Source organism: Macrobrachium nipponense, chromosome 11, assembly GCF_015104395.2.
Source record: "Macrobrachium nipponense isolate FS-2020 chromosome 11, ASM1510439v2, whole genome shotgun sequence".
In the NCBI taxonomy this organism is placed as follows: domain Eukaryota; kingdom Metazoa; phylum Arthropoda; class Malacostraca; order Decapoda; family Palaemonidae; genus Macrobrachium; species Macrobrachium nipponense.
This window is the reverse complement of record NC_061087.1, coordinates 97,982,166-98,005,847: the sequence shown is the minus strand read 5'-3', so window position 1 is coordinate 98,005,847 and position 23,682 is coordinate 97,982,166. Positions and strand designations below refer to the sequence as shown.

The window sequence follows — 23,682 nt, the reverse complement described above, 5'->3', positions numbered from 1 at the left end:
TCTCTCTCTCTCTCTCTCTCTCTCTCTCTCTCATTTGGAAAGGAGAATCAAGATCCACGTGATATTCTAATAAGGAATACGCTTCAAAATGAAAAGCAAATAATAATAATAGAGATTTATCGTATAGTAATACTGCAGTACTATGATTAGTAGCGGTTGACGTGGTCTACAACGGCTCGATGTGTCTCGCCCTAATCGAGCAGAAGAAGAATCATTCCCACAACAACAACAACAGTTCGCTGCTCCGCTGTTTCGCGAATGTTGTCGCTGTGACGATGTCAATTTTGGTGAACAAAGAATTAACGATGGACATTCCCGTGACGCAGCTGCCTCCGGGGGACCCTCGCCTGGTGGAGGCCATCGTGGGGCAGCTCAAATCGAAAGGAATATTCGACCAGTTCCGAAAAGAGTGCCTGGCCGATGTCGACACCAAGGTAAGGGAGCGAAAGGTGTCGTCGATATTGCCATCGGGGTGGCCAAGGTCACCCCAAACTAGACTTTATTTACAGGCCTGTATCATTTTCTTTTATATATATATGCTTTATTGTTAATTGTGTAAGGTTCTGGAGGATTCCTACGCGTTTAGGCATAGGGTAAATAACCGTAGGGTCCAGAGTGGACCATGTTCGGTCAGCGTGTACAATCCCAAAAAAAGTACATTATAACGCGTCCTGACATCGGAGATGGGCATCAGTCGCGACTTGTTGGTGGTGAGAAACGGAGCTAAAGACCTCTACTCTCCTTTCGAAGTAAGTATTTTCTCCAAAGTTAGAAATTAAGACCAAATTTTAAGATTTAAACAGAGGGTACTGAAAACGGTCTCAAACGTAGTGCAAATCTCACCAAAACGCGTTCAAGATTTTTACTTACAACTCGAGGTATTTAGAAGATTGATGCCATCTCGATGTTTACGGAGTCGCTTGTGTCAATAAACTAACCATTTCCTGTGATAAATCCGCACACCACTTGTGCCCACAGACGCTGGGGCACTTTTATCACAACAAACGGAAAACTTTTCCTCACCGAGTAAACAACTGTTTTGTAGAAGACGACGACGAAGCGTGCACTTCGATAATTTTTTAAATAAATAGTAGGGTAGAATATCACGACAGGCCAACCCTCATCACGGTAGACGGGTCTTATTCACTCGATATTTAATTGGTGAAACATGATACATGCAACTCTAAGCATACCATTTAAAAGACTGAAGTTTCGTCAAACATATTGTGATATAGGAAAGCCCTATACGAACTAAAATAAGCATGTGAGCTCTTCGTAAAATATGTTTTCAAGGCAGTTTTGAAATCCAATATGGCGGCTACGTTTTGCATGGACGGTTCTCATCAGTGACGGCCACCATCTTTCCCCAGCCTTCCCAGCACTCATTTGAACAATGTTAGCGTATGTATGTAACGTTTATTGATCTTACTCAAGATTGCAGTTGTAATCAGCACAATAAAACAACATTTTGTTGCCTATATTAGTGAAAGTATGAAACTTGTTATTCCCGGGGTTATGGTTGGAACTGAATTCATTCTTACCTTGTAATCGGCGGTTTTTATCCTTACTGCCATCACAACTGAAACTCCACAGTGCTTATTTGATTGTTATTATACACATTTTGGTCTCAGTTCACTCCACATTGCACTTTAAACCCATTGCTGTTCCTGGTTTCTAAGCGCGCGCCATAAACACAATTATGAACAGCAGACGACGACAGACGACGAAACTGCAGTTTTATTCCCTAAACTGTTTACTTTACTCGTTATTTAGTTTAAATTTACTGTATTTAAAAATTTTGATTTAATTCATGTATATTATCCCTTTTTTGCAACCAAATTACCCCGAAAAATTACAGATATTTCTAAAGTAGATAAAATCAAATGTTTCACTTTATATAACTTACCCGGTGGTTACATATAGCTGTCGTCTCTGACGTCACGGCAGAATTTGAAATTCGCGGTAGCGCTAATGGTTTGACAGGTGATCCCCTCTACTCCCCGCCTCTACCGGGTACCGGGAACCCATTCCAACATAAATCAGAAGTTTCCTGCCGTCGGAACCGGTAACACGGTTCCTCTGCTGGTTGGAATTTGGATTTGATCATCTTGGTTTTCTCCTTTTGGTGATGTACCTTGAGTTTACTGATCTTTTTGATAGCGCTATAGTTTATTTTTTGGTTTTGGATATTTGTTGTCCTTTTTAGAGAATTAGTTTTGAATTCTTCACGATGTCTGACCCCACTCTGGTTCTGTTACAGGGTGGTATAGGGTGTGTAAGTTAGTGGGTGTAAGACTAGACTTCTTAAAGCTTCACTTGATCCTCATTCTACTTGTGTTAGTTGTAGGGACGTGAATGTTCTTTTGAGAATACGTGTGAAGAATGTAAGTCTCTAACATCTCATGAGTGGAAGGCACTGGAAAGTATATGAGAAAGTTAGAAAAAGATAGAATCAGAAAGGCTTGGCACAGAGATCTTCTTCTAAGTGAGTGAGTAGCCAGGATATTCCTCTGAATTCTATTAATCCTGTTCCTATTAACCCCGTAGTGGTTGCTCCTGCCCTCGAATCTGTATCTCCCGATCCCGATCCCGTGTCAGTATTACGAGCCGATATGGACTCGAAATTTGTCTGCTTTCCTCACCACTATGCAGAAAATGGGTGAGACAGTGCAAGAAGTGTAGTTAAGTGTGATAAATTACTTAGTGCAAGTGTAGTGGAGGAGGTGGTTGTTCGGCCCGCCCGTTCGTTCTCCTAGGTCTAGGCCCCTGTCAAACTCCCCAGATCCTGGGAGGAGGCATGCCGAAAACCGAAGGGAGGCGAGCGGACCTGCTCCCGAGCAGCCGCCCCCTCAAGCAATCCTGTAGCCGTATCCCAGGATGCTGTCGCTCACCATTGGAAAGGTGTTGCGAGGAAGTGTTTTTCGTCAAGTGACTCTAGTTCAGATGTTTCCTCTTATAGAGGTTGGTGTAATAAGACTTCTAGACCGCTGAAAAGGTCGCGCGATGTTTCGCCTGCTGCGGTTCCCAAGAAGGTGGCGGCTGCCGAACCTTCTTGTAGTGGGAGGAGCCTGAAGCCTTTTCTCCGGCGGTTTCGATTTATCGCCCTTCTCTCATAGAATTGGAGAAGCCGAACACGCACACCCCATTCGGAGCCTTCTCCAGAGCCTCCTCAAGCGATAACTCCTGCGGCTCCAGACGTGTTTGTGGATCATCCTTCTACACCTCCCGCGCCTTCTACGTCGGTGGATCCTCCAACCTTCGGTGTTTGAACAGATGAATGCCAAGTTAGGCAGTATCTTGGAGCTTTTTGGCAAGTCTCTTTCGTCCCCGAATGCGCTCCCGACCGCCTTACATCTTCCGCAGACTACTGTGCAGTCCTCTTCGCAGGCTCCTTTGCAGTCGCCTCTTCAGGCTCACTCTCCATGTGACTCCTCTTCAGACGCCACTTCAGGCGCCTAGCGGACTCCTTCCTGACTCCGTCTATGGCGCCACGTCAGGCTCTCGCTCGAGCGCCACCTCAGCCGCCAGCGCGGCCGCCAGCTCAGCCGCCAACGCAGCCGCCAGCTCAGCCGCCGCCCGGATACGTCTCAGTACAGGCTCAGACGTCTTCTCTTGCTTTCTCACACCCTCCCTCGTACGCGTCAGGTGTGACTTCGCCGAACAGGATTCCTCCTTCCGATGGAATGTCGCCAGTTCGTCGAAGGAAGCTTCGGACTTGAGAAAGAAAGAAGGACTTACAGAAAAAGACAAGCATTTGTCGGGGTATAAACTCCTTTTACGATCTTTCGTTGACAACTTTGGAGATTCTTTTGCGCCTTCCGTTCCAGTTTCTCCTAGTTCGCAGTGGAAAAAGGACAGTAAGCCTGACTCCTCGTCCTCGTTCACGCGTCTCGTCCTCTCGATTTCGGCTAAGAAAGCGATCAAGAAAGTTAACGCTTGGCTTTTGGAGAAGAGGGAACAGGGAAAAATGTTTTTTTGTCTTCCCCCTTCGAGACTTTCGTCAAGGAAGACCGTGTCTGGTATGACACTGGAGAAGTTTTTTTTCCCTGGTGTGACTGCCTCCGCTCAGGGAGACTTTTCTAGTCTCGTGGACTCTTCCCGCAGAGCAGCCCTTAATACTGCTAAATTGTTTCTTTTCAACAAATGAACTGGAGCATCTTTGCAAGAGTGTTTTCCGTGTTTTCGAAGTTATTAGCTTCCTGGATTGGGCCATTGCTTCGCTGGCCAGGAAAGTCAACGTCATTTGGACTTTCGGAGGAGCAGTTGAAGGATTTTGCCTCGGTACTGGATTGTATCGATAAGGCATCTGTGATGGAGCTTCGGTAGCTCGCTGCCATTTTCGCCTCTGGAGTGTTGAAGAAGAGACAGCTTTGGTGCTCCTTCGTTGTCGAAAGGGGTTTCATCGAACCAAGAAGTCTGCCTTGCTCTTCTCTCCTTTGGACAAGAAACACCTATTTCCGCAAGAGATTGTGAGCGAGATCGCTCAATCTTTAACACAAAAAGCGACCCAGGATCTTTTATCACAGTCAGGAAGAAGCCCAGGAAGATAGCTCCGGTTCTTTCTGCTTGTCGGAGTGCTCCCTCCACGGAAGCTCCTAAACCATTTCGAGGGAGAGCTCCCGGTTCGATCTTCCTCCAGGTTTTCGTGGGAGAGGTAGAGCCTCTTCTAAAACCACTCCCTCTTCCATCAAGAGAAGTAGGCCCGTAGTCCTCCACACAGCAGTAGGAGCCAGATTACACCTTTCTGGCAGACCATGGTTTCATCTCGGAGCGGATCCTTGGACGGTCCAGGTCCTGAAGGAAGGATACACCATTCCGTTCATCAAGCACCCCCCTCTCACAGAATTTCCTGTGAATTTGTCAGCCTACTCGGAGAAACTACCGAAAAATTTGCTGCCCTCCATCAAGAAGTTCTCGCCTTACTGGCAAAGAGGGCCATAGAGTTAGTGGACTCTCCGCAGGAACCAGGATTTTACAATCGCCTTTTCCTGGTAAAGAAGGCCACAGGGGGGTTGGAGACCGGTGTTGGACGTCAGTGCCCTGAACGTCTTTGTCCTGATACGAAGTTTTCTATGGAAACGACCCAATCGGTATTAGCAGCTCTTCATCCTGGAGATTGGATGGTTTCCATAGACTTCGGGACGCTTATTTTCATATTCCGATTCATTCGGAATCGAGAAGATTCCTGAGATTCGTGTTCCAGGGCCGCATTTATCAGTTTCAGGGCCCTCTGCTTCGGCCTGTCGACAGCTCCACAAGTGTTCACCAGAGTTTCTGTCGTCAGTAGCAAAGTGGCTTCATCTAGACGGGATACGAATATCCATGTATCTAGACGATTGGCTTCTCAGGGCAAGGTCCAGACGGAAGTGTGTGAAGGACCTACAAAAGACTTTAAGGATGACGGAAAGCCTTTAGGTTTGTTCTTAGTAAACAACGGAAAAGTCATGTCTCCACTCCTTCTCAGGAGATAGTTTATTTAGGAGTGAGACTGAATTCAGTTCTTTTTCAGGCTTTTCCGTCTCGCCAAAGGATCGACTCATGCCTGAACAAAATAGACGAATTTCTCGTCAGACAAACTTGCTCGGCGAATCAGTGGATGAGCCTTTTAGGAACCTTGGCTTCAATAGAGCAATTTGTAAGTCTGGGCAGGCTCAACATGAGACCACTTCAATTTTACTTGAAGCAGAAGTGGCAAAGAAGAAGTTCCAGACTCCTTCGTGTTCCCCATCTCGGAAGGAATCAAACAGGACCTACTTTGGTGGAAATCAGAAGGAAGGCTAGAGGAAGGCTTGTCTCTAAGCCAGTTGAGCCCCAACCTTACTCTTTTGTCAGACGCAAGTCGGACAAAGGGTGGGGAGCTACTCTGGGGAGAAAGGAAGTGTCGGGACTTGGCAGATTCATCAGAGAACCTGGCAACATAAATCTAAAAAAGAGTTGAAGGCGATTCATTTGGCTCTAATGCACTTCAAGACAGAGGTAAGAGGGAAAGTAGTGCTGGTTCAAGCAGACAACACCACGGCTCTCTCTTACATCAAAAAACAGGGGGGGACACACTCGTTCTCTCTGTGCGAGGCGGCGAGAGACCTACTCATTTGGGCGAAAGAGAACAAGGTTGTCTTGAGCACAAGATTTATTCAGGCTCGAAGAATGTAAACGGCAGACATTCTCAGCAGGAGAGGACAAGTCCTCTCCACAGAGTGGACGTTACATCCTCAAATATGCAAGAAGCTTTGGGGGATTTGGATGTCCTCAGTTTGGATCTCTTTCGCCACAAACAAGACAGCTCGTCTGACCACTGTATTGCTCCCCAGTTCCAGACGAGGAGGCATTTACAGTGGATGCCATGCTTCTGGACTGGTCAAATCTGGATCTGTATGCCTTTCCACCTTTCAAAATGCTAAGATTAGTTTCTGGCAAAGTTCAGAGGTCATCAGAACGTCAGGATGACTCTGATAGCCCCCTTTTGGCCGGCCAGGGAATGGTTTCCGGATCTACTACTGCTGTTGACGGACTTTCCGAGAGAGTTACCGTTAAGGAAGGATCTACTCAGACAGCCCCACTTTCTGTGGTCCATCACAAACTTGTCCGCTCTTCGACTAGTCGCCTTCAGACTGTCGAGCATCTCCTCAGAAAGAGAGGATTTTCAAAGAGAGCTTCAAGGGCTATTGCTAGACCCAGAAGAGAATCCTCTGATCGAGTGTACCAAGCTAAGTGGGTCCAATTCAGAGCTTGGTGCAAAGAAGAAGGAATTTCGTCTTCTAAGACCTCTATAGCTCAGTTAGCTACTTCCTTCTTTTTCTTCGTGAGAAGAAGAAGCTTTCTACCCAGACGATTAGGGGTTATAGAGCTATGTTGTCTTCTGTGTTCAGACATCGATGGATTAGACATTTCTAATAATCAAGACCTCTCAGACCTGATTCGTTCCTTTGATACGACCAGACAAGGAGTCAAGAACAGTAGCTTGAACCTGATGTAGTTCTTAAATGCTGATGTCAGATAGATTCGAACCGATCTCCTCTAGTTCTTTTAGAGATCTGACCAGGAAGACCCTTTTTCTTTGTGCTTTAGCATCAGCTAGAAGAATCAGTGAGCTGCATGCTATTGATAGAGAGTTGGATTCGCTAAGGGCAATGCCATTTGCTCATCAATGCTGGGGTTTTTGGCTAAGAATGAAAATCCCTCACGTCCTTGCCTCGTTCTTTCTCTATAAAGAACATTTCGGAGTTAGTGGGGCCTAATGAGCCTGAATGTCTTCTCTGTCCAGTGAGAGCACTTATTACATTATGTGCAAAGGACCAAGGTATAAGAGGTAGAGTGATAACCTGTGTGTTCAGTGAAAGATCCTTCTCGTCCTCTTTCTAAAAATGCGCTCTCCTTCTTTTTAAGGAATTTGATTTCTGACACACGGACAATGTCAGGACTCAGATATCAAAGTGTTTAAAGTCAAAGCTCATGAAATTAGCAGTGTCTACGTCTATGGCCTTTAGACGTAATCTGTCTTTGAAAGACATTATTAAATCTACATATTGGAGAAGCAATTCTGTCTTCGCATCTCATTATCTGACAGATTTGCAAACCACATATGAAATTGCAGTACATTGGGGCCATTCATTGTGACTGACACGGTATTGGGTGAGGGAGAGAATGTAATCCCTCCTCACTAACTTTTCTCCTTGATTATGTTTTTGTATTTTTAAGGTTGTCTGAAGATACAGGGAGTTTTTTGAGTATCTTTCAGTCTTTTAATGTCTGGTGTATTTCTTAAACGGTTGGTGGTGGATATCCCCACGTTTTTCATTGTATTTTGTGGTGATTTGTACTGCGCCCTGAGCAGGGGCATTATAGTCTTGTCCGTTACGGTCACGTCCTCAACGGCAAGTTACTTATTATTGTCCGACGCACGGATCCATATATCCTGTCGGTACAATAAAGGCCAGCAGACTACAGAGGCAGTAACCACTGAGTCAGCGGTCTTTAAAGGTAAGGAACCTATATCTTCGGATAATTCCAACAGTTGTTATTTGTTCCGATACGTAATACAAACCCTCGGTCCTTTAACAATAGGAAGGTAACTAGCGGCAGCTGGGACGGTCGTAAGCTTCGAACAAGGGAGAACGGTAGTTAACTGCTTGTCCGATCGTGCGCGCTGCCCGAGAGGTGAAGAATCACTTTTGCTTTCGGCCGCGGGTGTGAAGGACGTGTTCGTCATCGCTCTCTGCCCGCTTCATCGTCGTATGCTTTGTTTATATTGTGTTTTCTACTAATGGTTTGGTTTGACTTGAAATGAAACTGTAAGTACACTGTTTTCATTTTCATTACTTAATTATGAATCAACATGGAGCTATTGCCGTAGAGACGGCGATTTCCGCTCTTTTCATGAATTGAGCCCTTGAATTATGTCTCGGTGCCGAGGGCGGGCGCACTCGCGCGAGTCATGTATTTTGGGCGAAAGTGTGTAATTGAAAGATGTAAGTACTCTTTTCATTATATTTTTTTTGATGTGCTGTCGTTCGTTCCGAGAGCTTGATTTGCGCTCGCAAGAGACCTCTTATTTTGTATGAATAGAATGCAATGAAAGTGGATTCGCAATGCAGTTTTCTTTTCATTTTCATTTATTAATTGCATCAAATTTAATTTTGGATCAATTTCCGCTCTTACCCGGGAATTAATCCTTACGATTTATTGCTGTGAAAGTGAAAATAGCAAGTGCAGTATTGTTCATTTTCATATATATTTATGATAGCATCATATTATTATGGATCAAGTTTCCGCTCTTACCGGGAATTGATTTTTCCCTCTTTAAGTTCTATGAAGTGAATCGCAAGTGCAGTATTCTGTTTCATTTTCATATTTACTTTTCACTGCTGTGCGGGGGTAGGGGAAGCGAAGGTCTGCCAGGAAGTCGTCGGAAAGCTCTCCCGCGACTCCCTTGGTATCCGATTCTTCGTCTTTCTTTCCTGCCCCCCCGCTCAGCTTCCTCGTATTTTGTTTTGTGGGTCTTCCTTCCGTTCGGGGTGGGGCATGTCTCCCCCCCCGTGCGTGAGGGAACCCCTCTTACTAATCTGTCTGTGCTACCGCAGGTGCTACAGCCATGGGAGACGACCTTGGACAGGTATGGACCACTGCGGCTGCAGGGCGTGCCTAGCATCCACGATCTGCTGCAGAGTCTAGCGAGGTCTGGGGCGGTGACCTTTAGTGGTCTCCACTACAACCTTCACGGCCGCTTATGCTGCTTCCCCAACCCCCCGCTGGTCTACACTCCCCATGCTGTGTCGGTGACGCCGTCTGCCGCTTCTAGGGCCGTCGCCGCCGTACCGAGGAGGGGTATGCCGCCGCCGCCTGTGTTTGTTCCGACACGGCATACAAACCTTCGGTCCTTTTACAATAGGAAGGTACTAGCGGCAGCTGGATAGGTCGTAAGCTTTCGAACAAGGGTTCGGTAGTTAACTGCTTGTCCGACAGGCGCGCGCGCGACTGGGAGGTAAACAAACCACTTTTGCTTTCGGCCTCGCAGTGGATGGATGTGTTGTTCGACGCTCTCTGCCCGCTTCTCGTCGTTTGCTTTCTGAGTATTTGGTTGTAATTGTGTATGAAAGAGCTATTGTAAGTACAATTATTCTCTTTTTTCATATTAATTGCTGCCTTCAATTGATTATGATGGAATCTCCTCGCCTCGCTACCCCACGGAGACTTTGCCCGGGTATCGAAGGGCGTAAATGCGGGAAGTTCAGATCGTTCCGGAGATTGACCCTCATATTTTGTGTGCTCGGTGTCGGGGTCGCGAATGCACCCGAGCCGAGCCCTGTGATGTGTGTATTGATTGGTCGGAGGCGCAGTGGACTTTGTATGAGGGCAGGAAGAAGCGAAGGCCTGCAAAGGAGTCGTCGGGAGCCTCTCCCGCGACTCCTTTGGTGACGGACACTTCGTCTTCTTTCCTGCCGCCCGCTCAACTTCCACGTCTCGCGCCTTCCCCTTCGGGGGGGGTGTCTAGGTCCTTCTCCTCTCCTGACGTGTCGAGTGTGGAGGAGGGCGCTAGATACCCTGACGTAGAGTTGTACTCTGGGTCCTCTATCCGTTCGTCTTCGCGCGAACGGAGGGTAGAGGATCCTTCTAATCCAACACGACTTTTGCCATCCTCAGTGCGGTTGTTTTCCGCGAAGGATGACCTCGGACGGTGTGGGCATCGTTGGGGCTGCAGGCGTGCCGAGTGTCCAGGGGCTGCTCTTTCATCTCGCTGGCTTCCGTGGCGGTCACCCATGCAACGGTCACGACCACCACCAGACCCTTACAACCCCTGGCTATGCTTCTTCACCTCCTCACCTGGTGTACACCCCAGCACGCGGTCTCTGTAACACCCACTACATCGGTGCAGGGGCCAGTCGCCGTAACTCGGGGAGTGTGATGCCGCCGCCGACCCCCCCCCCCCTGGGTTTGCCAGTGCTGCCGCGACCAGGACTTCATGTGCCCGAAGAGCTCGCCCCTGGACCTCCACCGTACCTAGGATGTCTGTGCCGCTGGTTCGACCACCTGTACCGCCCACGACAGTCTGCCGTACCTGCCGTGACCACCGCTGCTGTACCTGTTCCTGTCCTCCTGCTGTCTCGTCTGCCGTTCCCGTGATGTTCGCACCTGCTGATGTTGTTCCTGTTCCTGGCGCCGCTGCTCCCGATGCGGGTCTGTTCGGACAGGTACGTCCGGGCCCTGTTGCTTCGGCAACAGCAGCCCCGGCTCCGTCCTGGATGACAGATCTGACGTCGGTCCTAGGAGGTTGACGAAGAAGAAGAAGAAGAGGCAGAAGGTGTCGTCGTCGCTTCATCGTCTTCTCGTCGTCGTCGTCGTCTGCCGCCTCCTTCTTCCCTTCTTCTTCTAAGGCTCCCCCGCCGAAGAAGAAGAAGGGCCCTCTAAGTCGTCTCATCCGCTCTAAGAAAACCCCCCCCCCCCGCTCCTTCGGGAACTTCTAAGGGCCCGTCTCGCTCTGGTGAGACGGGGTCTTCCTTTTTTCCGCTGGTCGCCCTGCTCCTTCGGGAGCAGGACCCGTCTCTTCTCCCGCAAGGAAGAAGACTACGGGGACCAGAGGGGTGCCGGCTAACACCGGCACTTCCTCAACACCGCTGTCAGTGGTTCGGCCACAGCAGCAGGGTCCGGCTCGTTCGCGAGAGGTACCGAGTGTACGGTCGCCTACCAGCGACCGTGCAGCCAGAACCAGACCTCTGAGTCCGCTCAGCGTCAGGTTCACGGCACGGAGCGGAAGACTGGTGACAGCCGCTCACGCGACTCTCACCAGGCCAGCTCTCGCTCTCGCGGCGAGCAGCTGGCTACCCGGGCGGACGTGACCGGTCCATGACCGGCACCACGGGCTGAGGCTAAAGGGAAAGGTCCCCCCCCGTTCGCGCCGGCACCAGCCACGGCTGGTACCAGCGAACTGACGCACCGTGAGGATACGCACCGATCTCACCGTGACAGTGGAGCTCGCCGGTCGCCTGACCGTCGCTCTCACAGAGAGCGATCGGGTACGGCAACCAGCACCAGCTCCTCTGACACACGAGACCGGGGCGCTGCTTCTCGTCGCAGCCGTTCTCCACAGCGAGACGGCTCGACTAGGTCTGCAGCTCGATCGCCACCGCGGGTTGGCGATCGCCTGCAGTCCTCCAAGCCCACTGGTTCTACCAGCGAGCGAGGAGAGAGCGTCAGGTCTTCCTCTCCATACCTTCAACCTCCGCGGGTTACACCGGGAGGGGTCGAGGTATTGAGGGAGTGATCGTGAGGGGTGCGCCCCTCAGGATCCCGCCACCGCGTCGTACGCACCAGGCTCGGTTCTCGTACAGCACCAGGTCCGGTACGCACAGGTGGTTGGAGGAGACCGAGAGGGGGCTGTCGCTGCTCCTCTCCTTGAGGGAGGAGGGTCTCGGGAGGTGCTCCTGTTTGAGGGACTGGACGGTCCAACTCCGCAGGATGCAGTCACGCCTGAGATCCAGAGGAACTTTGCCGAGGTTATTGCGCTGATTCGTCAGCACAACGACCTCGGGGAAGGATCGCCGCTCCCACCATCCGAGCCCACGTCCCGGCTCGAGTCGTTCTGCTGGGGCCCGAAGAGGGAACCCAGACCGACGGTGGGTTTTGCCGCGTTCGGAGCTTGCGGACTCAGTGCTGGACCAGGTTGAATCGCTTGTCTCCGGACAGACGGTTCGCTCAAGTCTGGCAGGTCGAGCAACGCTTGCTTCCACCTCCTCTGCTACGACAGCGGCGGTTTTTACAACGCCCATCTGAGGACCCGATGCCGCCCAAACAGGTGAACCGGCCCGGAGTTAGCTAGGCTGACTCCCGGGTGTGTCTCTGCAACAGCTCCGTCCTAGGAACCTGTGGTTCTCGCAGCAAGAGGCACTCGGCCTGGAATCTACCGCCATGGCAGCTTTCCAGGCCGTCTCCTGGCTAGATCGTGGTCCCTCACAGTATCTAAGGTCGCAGCCAACTCCGGGGGAATTTCTCCCGAAGATGACTCGGCTTTCAGGAGACTTTGCCAGTTCTGGGGGAAGAGCCATCTCCTTCCTTGCCCACCAGACGGTGAACCTGTGGGCCAACCTGGTTCTCCGACGAAGGGACGCTGTCCTTACTCGGGTTTCCAGGGCGGGCCGGGCGTGAAGCGGCGTTGGGACTTTTGAAACGGACCTCTACGGAGTTCCACGTCTCTCTTCCCAGGAGAGATGGTGGACGCTGCGGTGGACAGACGGCGCACTGACGACAGTGACCGTCTGGTTCACCAGGCAGTCTCGAAGGCTTCTGGGCAGCCTCGGACTGCGGCCAAGTCTAAGAGCTCGGCTAGCGCTTCCTCGGCGGCTAAGACGGTTGCTGCGTCGAAGCCCCGGGGCCCTAATGACTCTGTCTTCTTCGACTTCTGGCAAGGGGGAGCCGTAACCAGCCCTCCTCCCAGCCCTCCTCATCCCGTGGAGGCTCTGGGAAGAAGTCGAAGAAAGGGGGGAAACGCTAGGGACGGCGTTCCCCCTCACCTGCTGCCGGAAGTGGGGGGTGCCTGGCCAGCCATTAGGCAACGTGGCAGCGCTACGGCGCCGAGACCTGGATTGTAGATGTCCTCCGGGAGGGATATCTATTACCCACCTTCGAATCTCGGCCACCCCTCACCTCCAACCGTCCAACAACAGTCGTACGTTCCAGGGTCATCGAAGGACGTAGCACTGAGACAGGAGATAAAGTCCATGCTGAGCAAGAGAGCTGTAGAAGATCGTCACGGATCAGTCACCGGGCTTTTACAGTCGACTCTTCCTGTGGAAAAGTCTACGGGAGGCTGGCGCCCGGTGATAGATCTCTCTCCCTGAACCGGTTTGTTCGCCAGACCCGGTTCACGATGGAGACGGCACGCTCAGTGCTCGACTCCATCAGGGAGAACGATCATTTTCATGCTTTCAGTGGACTTGAAGGATGCGTATTTTCAAATACCCATTCATCAGTCCTCCAGAAGTACCTCCGCTTCATCCTCGACGGGACGGTGTACCAGTTCAGGGCACTGTGCTTCGGTCTCTCAACCGCCCCACCGGTGTTCACGCGAGTGTTCACTCTGGTGTCTGCTTGGGCACATTCGCACGGGATACGTCTGATGAGGTATCTCGACGATTGGTTAGTCCTGGCGAGCTCCCGCTCGCAGTTGCTACAGGACAGGGATCGACTGCTCGAGTTCTGCCACGATCTGGGGATCGTGGTGAACTTCGAGAAGTCCGATCTCGAGCCCAAGCAGAGGATGAAGTACCTGGGTATGCTGATCGACACGGTAGCAGGGCGAGTCTTTCCGCAGACTCGCGGATCAGCAGATTCAGGGAGGCAGCCAACCAGTTCCTGTCTCGGCAGGAACAGGTAGCTCAGCGATGGCAAGTCGTGATCGGACACCTGTCGTCGCTCGAGAAGTTAGTCCCTCACGGGCGTCTTTCACCTGCGGTCTCTTCATGGAGACTAAAGAGAGTTGGTCGCAGGCGACGGTCCCCCAAGCTTTCCAGTGTCACTGACACAGGAGTGAGGCAGGACCTAGCCTGGTGGCTGGACGACAGAACCTCTTAAGAGGAGTGCCTCTGCGCACTCCCCCCCCCGGACATGCAGCTGTTCTCAGACGCATCGACCGAGGGATGGGCGCACACCTGGAGGAGTTGCTGACTTCAGGATGTGGGACGGAGAACGACAAGCACCTTCACATCAATGTACTGGAACTCAAGGCAGCGTTTCTCGCTCTCCAAGAGTTTTCAGGACCGCTTGATGGGACACTCAGTGGTGTTGATGTGCGACAACACCACGGTGGTGGCTTACGTCAACAACAGGGGGGCCTAGTGTCTCTCCCGTTGTACCAGTTTGACTCGGCAGGTGCACGAGTGGGCTCAGGCACACTCAATAGAGCTGTCGGCACGCTACATTCCGGAGAGGAATGTAGTAGCAGACACGCTCAGCCGTCGGGATCAGGTGATAGGGACCGAATGGTCTCTACACCAGGACGTGGCGGAAAGGCTCTTCGACCTGTGGGGGCGACCAGTCGTGGATCTGTTCGCCACCCGGCACAACAGGAAGCTCCAGGTGTTCTTCTCGGACCGTGCCGGACCCATGGGCAGCTGCAGAGGACGCTCTTCAAACACCCGTGGGACAACCTCTTCGCCTATGCCTTTCCCCCGTTCAGCCTGATTCGCAAGGTGATCAGTCGAGCACTGGTCACCCCGAATCTCAGGATGATCCTGGTGGCTCCCAAGTGGCCACAGGCCATTTGGTATCCGGACCTGCTGGCTCTTCTCGCAGGGAGAACCGAGAGAGATTCCCCCTTGGCACAACCTTCTCGCCCAGCCACACTCGAGCGGTACCACCGAGCAGTCCAGTCCCTACGTCTTCACGGCTGGCTGTTATCCACCGTCTCTTGCGAACGAGAGGCTTTTCTCGTAGCGCAGCACACAGATGGCTGGAAACGTCCGTCAGTCCTCTGCAGCTGTGTACCAGGGGAAGTGTGCCGTCTTCTGTGGTTGGTGTCGTAGACGGGGTCTATCTCCTCTCAGAGCCACTCTTCAGCAGGTAGCGGATTTCCTCGTTTTTCTTCGCCGAGAGAAGCTCCTCTCAGTCCCCACAGTCAAAGGATACAGAGCCGCCTTGGCGCTCGTCCTGAACTGAGGGGGTTGGACATCTCGAACTCGTTCGAGGATTCCTTGCTTATGAGGAGCTTCGAAAGGTCTTGCCCACCCAGGGAACTCAGGCCCCCTGCGTGGGATGTGCTCTCGTCCTTAGAGTTTTGACTCGAGCGCCGTTCGAGCCACTCCGGGAGTCGTCAGACAGGGATCTGACCCTCAAGACCCTCTTCTTGCTGGCCCTGGCATCGGCGAAGAGGGTAGGGAACTTCATGGTCTTTCCTATGATGTCGAACACTCCAGGGGATGGGGATCCGTGACGCTATTTCGTCCCGAACTTCGTTGCGAAGACTCAGAAACCGTCGGTCCCTGACGACAGGTTTCGAGTCATTCACAGATTCCCTCCCTAATGGCTTCACCGATAATGATGCGGATGAGATGCCTGCTCTGTCCTGTGAGGGCGCTACGGCGCTATCTGAAGAGAACTCGACACCTCAGGCCTGAGTGTCGACGCCTCTTCGTTAGCACCGGGTCACCAAGAAAGAGGTATCCAAGAACACTCTTTCATTCTGGCTGCGTGAGGTCATCAGGAGGGCGTATGAGGCTGATTGGTAGTGACGACATCCGTACGTCCCGTCCGAGAGCTCACGAAGTCAGAGTATTGGCCCGTTCGTTGGCGTTCCGTAAGAACTTCTCCGTTGCGCAGGTCCTGAAGGCAGGGGTCTGGTCTAACCAGACTACCTTTACGTCCTTCTACCTTCGGGATATTGCCCACAGGTCCTTGGATACATTTTCCTTGGGACCCGTGGTGGCTGCTCAACAAGTTTGTAGCTAACCCAGACCCTCGCAGGCTGAACGCATCGAGTCCTGGTGTGACTGTGTGGATGGATGTGTGAGTGAGTGAGTGACTGCTCTCTCTTCCATCTTTTCCTTCCCCTCTACCTGTGGGCAGAGGCCATGGTCGTCACTACGCTGGATGAGGACGAGATGCAGGTGAGCTATATGACAGAGCCCCATCCTATCCCTTTCACTAGGGATAGGAGCAGAATATCCACCACTTCCTTCTACAAGGGGGGGAAGTGGATGCCTACAAGAGTCAAACCCATGACTTTATATTTGCTCCTGTACAGGAACAAGTTCTTACATTGCTGGTACGAAGAGATACGCATGCCTCTCTCTTAGTACTCGGTCCAGAGGTCTGACCATTGATCCTGCGGTGCACACGCCCGTCAATCGGACAGAGGCTTGGATCCCTCCCTCGCTCTTACGACCAGGAGGCTTCCAAGTTGGGCGAACACCAGTCTGTTCACAAAAGACTCAGATTCCTCCCACCAAGAAGTGAGTCTTCCTATTGTAAAAGGACCGAAGGTTTGTATGCCGTGTCGGAACAAATGACAATTTGTCTAAATTTCATTTTTCCTAACTATACAAACCTGAGGTCCTTTTACACATAGCCCCCACCTCATGCCACCCCTCACTCTGCAGTTTTTGCTTGGGCCGAAAAGCAAAAGTGATTTGTTTACCTCCCAGTCGTCGCGCTGCGCGCCGCCTGTCGGTACAAGCAGTTAACTACCGAACCCCTTGTTCGAAAGCTTACGACCTATCCAGCTGCCGCTAGTACCTTCCTATTGTAAAAGGACCTCAGGTTTGTATAGTTAGGAAAAATGCAATTGTTCCGATACGTAATACAAACCCTCGGTCCTTTAACAATAGGAAGGTAACTAGCGGCAGCTGGGACGGTCCGTAAGCTTCGAACAAGGGGGAGAACGGTAGTTAACTGCTTGTCCGATCGTGCGCGCGCGCCCGCGCGCCCGAGAGGTGAAGAATCACTTTTGCTTTCGGCGCGCGGGTGTGAAGGACGTGTTCGTCATCGCTCTCTGCCCGCTTCATCGTCGTATGCTTTGTTTATATTGTGTTTCTACTAATGGTTTGGTTTGACTTGAAAATGAAACTGTAAGTACACTGTTTTTCATTTTCATTACTTAATTATGAATCAACATGGAGCTATCGCTGTAGAGACGGCGATTTCCGCTCTTTTCATGAATTGAACCCTTGTTAATGTCTCGGTGCCGAGGGCGGGCGCACTCACGCCGAGTCATGTATTTTGGGCGAAAGTGTGTAATTGAAAGATGTAAGTACTCTTTTTCATTATATTTTTGCCCTGTGCGTTCGTTGCCGAGAGCTTGATTGCGCTCGGCAAGAGCCTCTTATTTTGTATGATAGAATGCAATGAAAGTGGATTCGCAATGCAGTTTTTCTTTTCATTTTCATTTATATTGCATCAAATTTAATTTTGGATCAAATTCCGCTCTTACCGGGAATTAATCCTTACGATTTATTGCTGTGAAAGTGAAATAGCAAGTGCAGTATTGTTCATTTTCATATATATTTATGATAGCATCATATTATTATGGATCAAGTTTCCGCTCTTACCGGGGAATTGATTTTTGCCCTCTTTAAGTTCTATGAAGTGAATCGCAAGTGCAGTATTCTGTTTCATTTTTCATATTTACTTTTCACTGCTGTGCGGGGTAGGGGAAGCGAAGGTCTGCCAGAAGTCGTCGGGTAAGCTCTCCCCGCGACTCCCTTGGTATCCGATTCTTCGTCTTCTTTCCTGCCCCCCCGCTCAGCTTCCTCGTATTTTGTTTTTGGGGTCTTCCTTCCGTTCGGGGTGGGGGCATGTCTCCCCCCCCCGTGCGTGAGGGAACCCCTCTTACTAATCTGTCTGTGCTACCGCAGGTGCTACAGCCGTGGGAGACGACCTTGGACAGGTATGGACCACTGCGGCTGCAGGGCGTGCCTAGCATCCACGATCTGCTGCAGAGTCTAGCGAGGTCTGGGGCGGTGACCTTGGAGTGGTCTCCACTACAACCTTCACGGCCGCTTATGCTGCTTCCCCCCGCTGGTCTACACCCCATGCTGTGTCGGTGACGCCGTCTGCCGCTTCTAGGGCCGGTCGCCGCCGTACCGAGGAGGGGTATGCCGCCGCTGCCTGTGTATTTTCTTCGTGTTGCCTGCCCCAGACTTCCGCTGTTCCAGCAGCTCGCCCTGGACCGGCCGCCAGTACCACGCTGGCTGCCGATGATAATACGAGGCGATGGCTGGGCCTGCCGTACCTGTCGCTGATGTGGTTCCCGCTACTGCTTGGCTGTCCCTTCTGTGTTTACCGCTGCCGCTGTTCCTGCCGCTCCTGAGCTGGTTGCTGTTCCTGTCGCTCCTGGTTCCTGCGCCTGTCCATGCTGGTCCTGCCATGGTGTGTCTTCCCCAGTCCCAGGTCCTTCCGGACAGGTGCAGTCGGGCCGTGTGGCTTCGGCAATAGGCCCGACTCCGGCCTGGATGGAGGGCCTGACGACTGTCCTGCGTGAGCTGACGAAGAAGAGGAAGGTGTCATCTTCGTTTCTGTTGCTGCCTCTTCCCCTTCGACTTCTAAGGCCCATAAGCCGAAGAAGAAGAAGGCTGCCTCCCCCCCCTAAGAAGTCTCCTTCGGGAACTTCTAAGGGCCCGTCCCACCTCGGTGGGACGGGGGGTCCTTCTGCTGGTCCTCCTCCGCTCCTTCGGGAGGCGGGGCCCGTCTCCCCTTCCGTAAGGAAGAGATAGACGGGGACCAGAGGAGTATCGGTTAGCTCTGGTACTTCCTCGCCTGGTGCTAGCGGCGATGCCGCTACGCCAGGTTCCGGCTCGGTCTCTCGTTCGCGGGAGATCCCGAGTGTACGCTCTCCCTCGGGAGACCGTGCAGCCAAAGTTTCGGCGCCAGAGTTCGCTCGCGCCAAGACGGCACGAGCAGAAGGCTGGCGAGAACCGCTCAGGTGACTCTCGCCAGGCCAGCGCCGCTCTCGCGCGACCAGCTGGTAACCGGGTTTTGTTTCCCCCTAAGAAGACTCCTTCGGGAACTTCGAAGGGCTCGTCACATTCCGGTGTGACGGGGGGGTTCTTCTGCTGGTCCTCCTGTTCCTTCGGGAACGGGGTGGGGCCCGTCTCCCCTTCTGAGAAGAAGAAGAAGACGGGGACCAAGGGTGTGCTGGCTACCGCTGGTACTACGCCTGGTCTTGGCAGCTCTGCTGCTAAGCCAGGTACCGGCTCGGTTTCTCGTCCGCGAGAGAAGTTCCGAGTGTACGATCTCCTTCGGGTGACCGTGCAGCCAAAGTTAAGACGCCTGAGTTCGCTCAGCGTCATGACCGAGGCAGCGGAGCAGAAGACTGTCGAGAGCCGCTCAGGTGACTCTCGCCAGGCCAGCGGCCGCCGCTCTCAGCAGCGACCAGCCGGTACCTCGTGGACGTGACGGTCTCTGACCGGCCACGGGTTGAGGCTGGGAAGAGGCCCCCCATCCCCCTCGACCGACGGTACCAGCCTCGGCTGGTACCAGCGGTTTGACGTGCCGCGAGGTACGCTCACCGGTCTCACGGCGAAAGCGAGCTCTGCAGGTCACCTGACCGCCGCTCCCACAGGGACCGGGCGGATACGGTGACCAGCAGCAGCTCGTCTGACGCACGGGACCGGGGTCGACGTGCTCAGTCGAGCCGCTCGCCACAGGTGAGCGGCACGGCAGGCCTGCAGATCGATCCCCACCGCGGTTGGTGATCGGCTGCAGCCCCCCACGTACGCTGGTCCTGCCAGCGAGCGGGGGGGGGGGAGCGTCAGGTCTGTCTCTCCACTACCTTCAACTTCCTCAGGGCTACACCGGGAAGAGGCGAGGTAGCTAGGAGTGATCGTGAGAGGTACGCCGCTCACGATCCCTCACGACGCCCGCACGTGCCTCCACGTATGTCTTAGGACCAACCAGGACGTACGCGCAAGTGATTGGAGGCGACCGTACAGGGGGAGAGGGGGTAGCGTCAGTTCTGTCTCTCCAGATACCTTCAACTTCCTCGGCATACGCCAAGGGAAGAGCGAGGTATATAGGAGTGATCGTGAGAGATGCGCCGCTCACGATCCCGTCACGACGCCGCACGTGCCAGGTTGGTCTTTTTTTTTTAGGACCAACCAGGTACGTAACGCCGCCAAGTGATTGGAGGTCACCGTCAGGCGGATCTGTTGCTGGTCCTTCTATTCTTCGGAAGAGAGGAGGGTCCTGGGAGCTGCTCTTGTTGGAGGGAACCTGGGACGGTCCTACTCCTCAACCACGCTTGGATGTAACTTCCTGAGTAAGGATTCAGAGTAACTTTACCCAGGTTATTGCACTGATTCGTCAGCACAACGACCGGGGGGAAGGATCGCCGCTCCCACCAGCAGAGCCCATGTCTCTGCTCGAGTCGTTTTGGGGCCCGAGAACCCAACCCAAACCGACGGTGGGTATGCCGCGATCGGAGCTTACCGATTCTGTCTTGAACCAGAGTCTCTCGTCTCCGACAAGAAGCTCTCTCAGTTCTGGCCGTCGATCAAGCTACTTCCACCTCCTCTACTGCGACAGCGGCGTTTCTACGTGTCTTCGGACACCGTATTTAAATACTCCTTCGGTCCTCCTGAGAGGTTTCGACCTCGACGAGGACTGTGGAATGAGTCGGAGGACGGTATCGGCTCTCTCCTGTCAGGTGTCGATCAGCCCCACCCAGACGACGTTCACAGTGGCGGCAGACCCTTACCTACAGTGAGAGTTCGTAACCCTCCTCGGGGGAAAAAAACGTTTTCTCCTGACGATACGTTTTGTTTTCCCAGACTCTGAGAGGCCCATCGCCGCAAGGCGATGGCTGCTCCTACTCTTCTCCAACTGCTAGTTCCACTGGGAAGGAACGAGCGAGTAATCCCAATTCCTCCCCCATTCCCTCTCTCCTTACGGCTACGAGGGAAAGGGGGGGAAGGATCCTACAGAGATTTCTCTGTAGGATCCACGTTGGGGACTGCGCTACCATGGGGGGACCTTCGGGGGGTCCTACCTGACGTAAGCCCCGGTCGTTGAGGAGGGATCCTGCCCCATTCTCGATTTATACGGGAATCGAGAGGACCACCAGCCGATATCGTTTGACGAATTCGGTGGGGGTGTTTCGCAGACTGCTTAGAATTCTACATACCATTTCTAGCGCATTCAGAGTGTTTAGAGTTTTCTTACGATCTCCAAACACCCTTAGGCGAGACCACGGCCAAAGTGAGCGAGACGAGAATCCCCGATATGTGTTTTACACGATATCGGGAGAACCTCGCCTATGCTTCGAATTCCTGGAATTTCTAGCATTAGGAAGAAGACCCGCTGCGAAAGAAGACATCTCACAGTAGGGCGACCAACCTGGAATAGAGGCAAGACTGACGGGAATATCCAGTTTGGCTGGAACTATCGTCTTAGTATTCTGTTCACCATTGAAGCTTTCCTTCGAGGAAGACTTCTCCTTCACTCTCTTTAATAGAGAACGAAGGTGGTCGATCTCCAATCCTTATTTTGTTTTCTTGAAGGAAAGAATTTAGGATGGAGATCGTTGTTCAGAATCCTACAAATATACTACGTATATTAAACCTCGCGACATGATTCTGCTAAGCAGTTGAATGGTCCGAGGGGTAGGCGCATATCCTGGTTATTCTACGGATTGCGACTTAGACGAAAAGTATTCTATTGAACTGCAAACCCGGGTTGCCTGCAACCTCCCAGGAGTTTCCAGTTTCAATTTTATATACTTATGGTGTTGTCACAACAACACCATTTTAGCTTTTATATTTCACCGAAATTCGTTTCGCTAAATAATTGCTCGAGGCATATCTTTTTATGCTCGTGGTTCTAGCCGAGCATTCCTTCGTGGAAAGGATTACTTGGCAACTCAGGATGACGTCAGCGACAGCTACTGCGTATTGAATTGCCCGAGGCATTTCAGTATCAGCTGCCGCTTTGAGATAGACGGTTGTTTATGTCTTTCTCACCTGCTTTGATTGAATAACAACCGTATCTCTGCCCAACAATCACGGACTTAAGTCTCTGATTAACGGGGATTCTCGCATCATGAATGACCATCTACTGCGAGAAACGCTAGTATTCATCGTCTTCGGTAATTGCGAGAATTTTAAACAAAAGAGAATCTATCGACTCTCATCTTTCTGTTTTACCGCACGGTAACAGAATTCTGTAATAATCTCTTGCTGCATCGTATCCCGATAATGGCGAATGATTTTTTGCGAATCTGAGTTTGTCCTCAAAAGATCTTGTATTCGGAGGTGTACATTGTTCATTGTTCACCCCTGGATAGCAGATGTATTGAAAGACATCGCCTACTCCCACCCCACCTGCCAGCTCTACTTCCAAACGTTCAGCCCATGAGAAGCAGTTTCTTCAAGCGGCTCTCCCTGTGTTCCTGTGTTTCATTACTGAAGAACGCCACGCTTTCATTGCACAACGGACAGCAATGAAATGGCGGTTAGCGTTTTCAGTCATTTGTAAGCACAGGTTTAGAATCTTGAGATTTCCTTCTCTCGATTCAGCTGGAAGACGTAGGTTGCATTCATTGCCTACCTTCGTCTTCAACGTCACATAGTGTTGTTTCTTTACTCCTTAAGCTGAGATTCAACGTCTATGAGATTTTCTTGCCATCAGGGACCTCGGTCTTTTGAAGGCAATTGACTTTCGCCTTTTGAGTTTATGCATTAAGAGAATCATCGCCGCGCCGTCCGGCATCGGTGACTAACAAATATTTTATTTGTTTGGTCTCTCAGCATAACTCTTTTGAAAGGGCGAAGGTCACGTGACTTACCCGGATGCTTGGACAACTTGCCTCTACTGATTCGAACCAGTCAGTCGGCAGCTGTCAGAGCGTCCGAGTCAGTTACGAACTATGCTGTGGACTTAGTTCGGTTGTTCACCAGAGCAATCATTACTTCGTCTTAATAGCTTGTCAGTATGAGTACTGTACATAACCAAAGTCGAGAAGAGGGATAGGTCATACGACTATTCCCTTCTTTTCGTCTTAGGTAACTGCATGACTTCTCTTGAGAAGTCAAGCACAAAGGGATGGGGATTTGTGACGCTCGATTTCGTACCGATCTTCGTAGCGAAGACTCAGAAAACCCTTCGGTAACTGACGATTGGTTCGAGTCCTTCACAATACCCTCCCTAATGGACGTACACGCCTCCGATACCGAAGGCTATGCTGCTTTGGTCCTGTGAAGGTGCGACGGAGCTGTCTGAAGAAACTCGACACCCAGGATGAGTGTGGACGCCTCTTCGCATCTCATCATTCTCTCGCGTTCCCGCAAGAACTTCTCCGTGGCGCAGGTAATGAAGGCAGGCGCCTGTCCAACCGGACCGCATGCACCTCCTTCTACCTTCAGGATATTGCCCCACAGTTCCTTGGATCTTTTTACCTTGGGAACCGTGGTGGTTTGCTCAACACGTTGTGTAGTTAACCAACAGACCCTCGCAGGCTGAACAGCATCGAGTCCTGGTGTGACCGTAAGAATGGATGAGGAATGAGAGTGTGACTGGCTCCTCTTCCCATCTTTTTCTTCCCTCTACCTTTGGGTAAGGGACACGGTCCGTCCACCCTGCTGGGTAAGGACGAGATACAGGTGAGCTACTCATAGAGCACCATCCTATCCCTTTCAGTAGGGATAGGAGTAAATATCCACCACTTCCTCCAACAAGGGGGAGGAAGTGGATGCCAAATTGAGA

The 23,682-nt window shown here is 51.8% G+C and overlaps 1 protein-coding gene across 1 annotated transcript in view; it reads left to right on the top strand.

The window, feature by feature from the left end:
• The first annotated feature begins 211 nt into the window (after positions 1-211).
• Positions 212-23,682, top strand: part of LOC135207769 (biorientation of chromosomes in cell division protein 1-like 1) — a 107,158-nt gene continuing 83,687 nt past the window's right edge. Inside the window, exon 1 of the mRNA XM_064239597.1 lies at positions 212-434. Coding sequence (XP_064095667.1) covers positions 276-434 — 159 coding nt within the window. The 5' untranslated portion in view covers positions 212-275. The remainder of the gene's footprint in view (positions 435-23,682) is intronic.